Source organism: Lactuca sativa, chromosome 3 (genome assembly GCF_002870075.4).
Source record: "Lactuca sativa cultivar Salinas chromosome 3, Lsat_Salinas_v11, whole genome shotgun sequence".
NCBI lineage: Eukaryota > Viridiplantae > Streptophyta > Magnoliopsida > Asterales > Asteraceae > Lactuca > Lactuca sativa.
In genome coordinates, this window is record NC_056625.2 from 13,775,297 (window position 1) to 13,781,366 (window position 6,070).

The 6,070-nt window shown below is 35.5% G+C and overlaps 1 protein-coding gene across 1 annotated transcript; it reads left to right on the top strand.

Moving 5' to 3' along the window:
* The first annotated feature begins 698 nt into the window (after positions 1-698).
* On the top strand, positions 699-5,799 carry LOC111885902 (uncharacterized). Its single transcript, XM_052769639.1, has 7 exons — positions 699-1,178; positions 1,284-1,525; positions 1,889-2,270; positions 2,667-3,320; positions 3,756-4,581; positions 4,978-5,684; positions 5,728-5,799. The coding sequence occupies exons 1-7, from the start codon at positions 699-701 to the stop codon at positions 5,797-5,799; spliced, it is 3,363 nt and encodes a 1,120-aa protein (XP_052625599.1).
* Positions 5,800-6,070: the final 271 nt, after the last annotated feature.

Genomic DNA, 6,070 nt, shown 5'->3' on the forward strand with positions numbered 1-6,070 from the left:
AAACAATCCATTTTACATGAAAATGAACTTTTTACTACTTATCAAATACCGGATTGATCTTTGAACAAATATCGACCAGTCGTTCCAAGAGTCCCAATATCGACCGGTCCTTCCAAGAGAACAAATATCGACCAGTCGTTCCACGAGTCCAGTTCAGTCAATTTATTGACGAACCTACTTGATATATATTTATATACTTATATATATATATATATATATATATATATATATATATATATATATATATATATATATATATATATATATATATATATATTTTATTATAGCTTTATGTCATTTAAATACAGTCATTTATATTATTTATAGCTTTACGTCATTTAAATATAATCATTTATATTATTATAGCTTTCAGTCATTTATAGCTTTCATATTTATACTTATTCCGCAATTATTATTCTTTATATATATTTACATCTTATATCTTAAACTTATATATCTATCACACAGTGACCGGTAACCGAGCCTTTTGTCGCAGTGATCAGATTTTTATATTTCCAACAATCGGTATCTGAGCTGATATATAAAAGGAATAATATCCAACAATTGGTATCAGAGCTTGTGTGATTTACCTTGAAATTTTTGTCGAAAAACTTTTGGTTATAGCGTTTATAAACCTTCCATAAGCTTTTCTTTAAAAATTTCATTTTAATATCACTTGTTCAAAATCCTTTCAAAAAATGTCTTTGGCAAATTACTCCAACATGAACTCTGTCTCCATTGCAAATAGCTTAGGATCTGGTTCACGGGCACCCATACTTATTCCTGAAGAGTATAATTCGTGGGTTGGCCGTATGAATCTTCATCTTAATGCTATAAATGAAGATGTCTGGAAGTGTGTAGAAGGAACATATGTTACTCCAGAAAATATGGCTACTCTTGCTACAAATCAAGCCACTCAAGTTGAAATTACAAAAAAGTTGGAACTCCAAGCCAAAAAGGAACTTGTTTCTGGAATACCTCACAGTATTCTAAGTCAAATGGATGACATTATACTGTTAACCGCAAATCAAATTTGGGAGAATTTGAAAAATCGTTTTTGTGGAAATAAAAGAATCATCGGAAACAAAAGAACATCTGTTTTGAATGAATTTGATAATTTCAAAATGCTTTCATCAGAAACCATCCATGATGCTCATGATAGGTTCAATTTGATTATGGTTAAAATGAACAATTTGGGTATCAAAAAGACACAACACGAGATAAATCTCAAGTTTTTAAACAATCTGTTCGAAAGCTGGAAAATGGTTAAACTCATTATTCAGGGAAATCCAGCTATTCATACCGAATCTTTGTACAATTTGTATGGAGAACTTCAATCGTATGAATCCTCGATTGACCCACCAACCATTGCAGCTTTTGGAGGACCACTTGCACTTGTGTCCACAACTTCTCAAAACCAAACACCTTTCAATGATCAAAACTTTAATCATTTTAATCAGACTACATCTTTTCAAAACCAAGCCTTCCAGTCTGATTCAAATGATGAAGCAGATTATCAACAACTGTGTGCGTTGGTTGCAAACACAAATCTCCAGAGATTTATCCCAAATCATGGTCAATCAAATTTTAGACCAAATTTTCAACCAAGACCATCTTTTGGACAAAATAACTCAAGTTTTCAACCAAGACCATCTTTTGGTCAAAACAACTCAGGTTTTCAACCTAGACCTTACTTTGGACAAAATTCTCAAAGACCTTCTTTCCAAAATAACTCAAACCAAGGTTTTCAAAACCAGGGATTTCAAAACGATCCCAACTCAGGTCATAATCACAATCCAAACAATAGTTTTCAAAATCAAAATAGAGGTTTCCAAAATCAAGGTTACAACAATCAAAACAATGGTTTTCAAAACAACCAAAATTTTAGATTCCAACAAAACCATTCTCAACCTTCCCAACAAGCCCAAACTCAAACACCTGAAAGACTTCCGATTAAAAGTCAAAAGGATGATAGTGATGAAGAAGTGATCATTTGTCACAACTGCAAAGGAACAAATCACTATGCCAGAGAATGTCGAGCCAAAAACAAAACCAAAATCAAAGACTCAGCATACTATGCTCAAAGAGCCGATGAATTGAAGAAACTGGAAAACCAAGAAAAGCAAAGAGCATTGATGGCAATCCATGAACCAAGTGTGGAATACTGGCCAACTTCTGATGACGAAGCTGAACACGAACCAACACAATCAAACTTCTGCTTCGTAGCTGGTGTTGAAATACCTTCAAGAGCTCCAAACGTCATAGAACAGGTATGGTCTATGATCTCTGAACTTGGTTTTTCCAAAACAATTTTTGAGTCCCACATAACCAAAATTGAGACTAGTCTGGAAGTTGATCTCAAAACATATCATGACACAATGGTCAATTATGATATTTGCAAATCTGAGTTACAAACCTTGCAACTCAAATTTGGAGAATTAACAAGAACGAAAAGCAAATTGGAAAGAGACGTTGAAAGAAAATCAGAAGATTATAATCACGTCTTGGAACAATTAAATCAGTCCCTAATTCAGAAAAGGGATTTGGAACTAAAAAATCAGTCAGTCATTTCTTCTGAAATAAAAGATGTTTTAGAAATGGAAATCCTTCAGTTGAAACAAGACTTTCAAGAATCAACTGACAAATACAATGTTTTAAATGAAAAGCTGACTGATTCTTTAAAACAAATCAATTCTCTTGAAACCGAGAATAAAAGACTGATATGGAATATGGATTCTATCAAAGTTGCCAGAAAACTAAGTGATGATATTTTCACCAAGGCAAACACCTTGGGAACTGGCAAAATTGATACGAATTATAGACCAGGAATTGGAAGAGAATCCTTTGAAATTGAACAAGCAAAACAGAAAAACATGACGAATTGTGAAAACTCTGAATCTACTCTACATAATCTTTTCACATCTGTTAATGAGGAAGATTCAGATGACGAAACAGTTATCAACTGTAGTCCAGATGATACTGCTTTCAGTGTTTCCAAAAAGTCTTTCAAAAGAGTTGTAAATTCTGAAACAGACTCTGCAAGTTCTTTAACTCACCAAATCAAAAATACTGATGGAACCACTAAACTCAAAAACCTTTTGAATGGAGAAAATTCCTCTTATAAGGATGGTAGTACTTCTATACCAACTGCTTTTCCTACAATGACTTCATCAATTGTTGGAAAAACTAGTCTGGGACAAAAATACTCCAAGAAACAACAAACAAGCAAAAAATCCATTCAAGTCACCAAAACCCCACTAATCAAACCAAACCTTTTTGAAAAACAACCAAAGAAACCAAACGTCATACCTCATAAACAGGTTTCCAAACAAAAACCAAAATCTTTTCAAAAACCTTTTGAAAACCGCTTTCAAGATATTACTTTTAATCATTCAAGGAACTTTCAAAAACCATCACATCCGAAAGTTTCAAACCATCATCCTCAAAAAGCTTTTCAAAACCGCCCATCACATCCCAGATATGAAGAAAACTTTTCAAACAAACCTTCACATCTAGGATATCTTTCACCAAATCACAGATCTTATCAACCCACAGGTTTTCAAAAACAAATCGCATTTTGGGTAAAATTGATAGATCAAATCAAACCTCAACCATTCCATCGTTATAAACCAAACCATTACAATAATGTGAAGTCAAATGATAAAAGAAATTCATTAAGAAAAGCACCCAAAATAACAACTGACAAACCAGGACCCATTCAGATTTGGGTACCTAAAGTTTCTGTCTGATTGTAGGTACTTAATGCTGGAGAACCCAATGATGATACATGGTATATTGATAGTGGCTGCTCCAAGCATATGACAGGAAACCGGAACTACTTACGTGACTTCAAACCTATACAAACCAATCAAGATGTTACCTTCGGCAACAACATGAAAGCAAAAATCAAAGGTTATGGAAACATAACAAATGGTAATTTTACCATAAAGAAAGTTGCCTTCGTCGATGACCTGAAACACAACCTCATCAGTGTTTCTCAACTGTGTGATAACAATCTTGAAGTTCTTTTCACCAAACAACGAAGCTTGATCATGGACGCCAAAACCAAAGATGTTATAGTTGATTCTGACCGTGCCGGAAATATGTATCCACTTGACATGGATCTTATCTATGGTAAACCCGATATATGTCTGCTATCTAAAGCCCCAGCAGATATTAGTTGGTTATGGCACCGCCGCCTTTCCCATCTAAACTTTGGGTACATCAACAAATTAATCGGCGATGATCTTGTTCGAGGGCTACCACTTCTGAAGCTTGATAACGAAACTCTTTGTGCCGCATGTGAAAAAGGAAAACTTTCCAAATCCACTCACAAAAGCATCTCAGAATCTAGTGTGTCCGAACCACTAGAGTTGTTGCACATAGACCTTTGTGGCCCTGCCAAAACCCAAACCATTCAAGGGAAGAAGTACATTCTTGTTGTCGTTGATGGTTTCTCGTGCTTTACTTGGGTCTTTTTCTTAAGACTAAAATCAGAAGCACCTGAAGAGATGATCAACTTCATCAAACAAATCGAGCTGAAGTTGAAACGACCTGTTCGAAGAATCCGAAGTGATAATGGTTTAGAGTTCAAAAACAATACTCTAGATTCATTTCTCAAAGACAAAGGAATTGAACACAACTTCTCAGCCCCATACACTCCACAACAGAACGGTGTTGTCGAAAGAAGGAACCGAACTCTATGTGAAGCTGCAAGATCAATGCTTATCTTCGCTGATCTGCCACAATACTTCTGGGCAGAAGCAATAGCCACAGCTTGCTATACTCAAAATCGTTCCTTAATCCATAAACATCTTCATAAAACACCATATGAAGTCATTAACAACCGAAAACCAAACATCAAATTTTTCCATATTTTCGGTTGTCGATGCTTCGTAAAGAATAATAAAGATCACCTTTCAAAATTTGAATCAAGGTCGGACGAAGGAATTTTCCTTGGTTACTCTTTTTCTTCAGCTGCTTATCGAGTACTGAATAAACGTACTAGAGTAATTGAAGAAAGTACCGATGTTCATTTCGATGAATTTTATGTTAGGAAATTGGATCGTGAACATTTTGGTTCAAAAATGATTGAAAATATTTTTCAAAATCCAATTCAACAAACACCTTCTCCTGACATAGACATTGAAATCGATCTTGATTTGCTTTTTGAACAACCAAAAACCGCTTACAATTCTGAACTTCTAACTACTTTAATTGACCCTACAGGAACACCCAGTGAAGTAATTCCACAAACAAACCAAAATGATGCAAATCAATTCGAGGGGGAACCACCAACACATACTTCCTCTTTGGAACAAACACCAAATCCTCCTTTAAACACCCGAACCCCAAATAGCCAAAACAATCCCGATGCATCATTTATGGGGGAACCTTCAAACCTATTCCAAGATGAAACGCCCGGAGAAGAACAATGGGATACTGAAACTCCAATTATTATAGCGGAAGAGAATCGCTTAATAAAGTGGACCAGAAATCATCCAACAGACCAAATCATCGGAGATCCCAACATAGGCATTCAGACTAGAGGCGCATCCACAAATGAATGTTTATTTGGAGCCTTCTTATCCACGACCGAACCCAAAACCATACATTCTGCTATAAAAGATCCAGATTGGGTAAAAGCTATGCAAGAAGAGCTAGCAGAATTTGAAAGAAACGACGTATGGAATCTTGTTCCTACTCCACCCGATGTTACTGTTATAGGTTCAAGATGGGTATACAGAAACAAGACTGACGATCAAGGAATCATTTGTCGAAACAAGGCACGTCTTGTAGTCAAAGGATATTCACAACAAGAGGGAATCGACTACGATGAAACATATGCTCCAGTTGCCCGAATTGAAGCAATTCACATCTTTCTTGCATATGCTGCACATAAGAATTTCAAAGTATTCCAAATGGATGTTAAATGTGCATTCCTACATGGAGAGATAGATCGCGAAGTATACATCCAACAACCACCAGGTTTCGAAGATCCCAAATTTCCAGATCACAGCTTTAAATTGCAGAAAGCTGTCTACGGCTTGAAACAAGCACCTCGAGCTTG

Coding starts and splice junctions, on each gene's coding strand:
- LOC111885902 (XM_052769639.1), top strand. CDS start 699: ATGTCTTTGGCAAATTACTCCAACATGAACTCTGTCTCCATTGCAAAT. Junction 1,526..1,888: donor GAAGCAGATTATCAACAACT/GTGTGCGTTGGT, acceptor CCAAAATTTTAG/ATTCCAACAAAACCATTCTC. Junction 5,685..5,727: donor CAGAATTTGAAAGAAACGAC/GTATGGAATCTT, acceptor TTACTGTTATAG/GTTCAAGATGGGTATACAGA.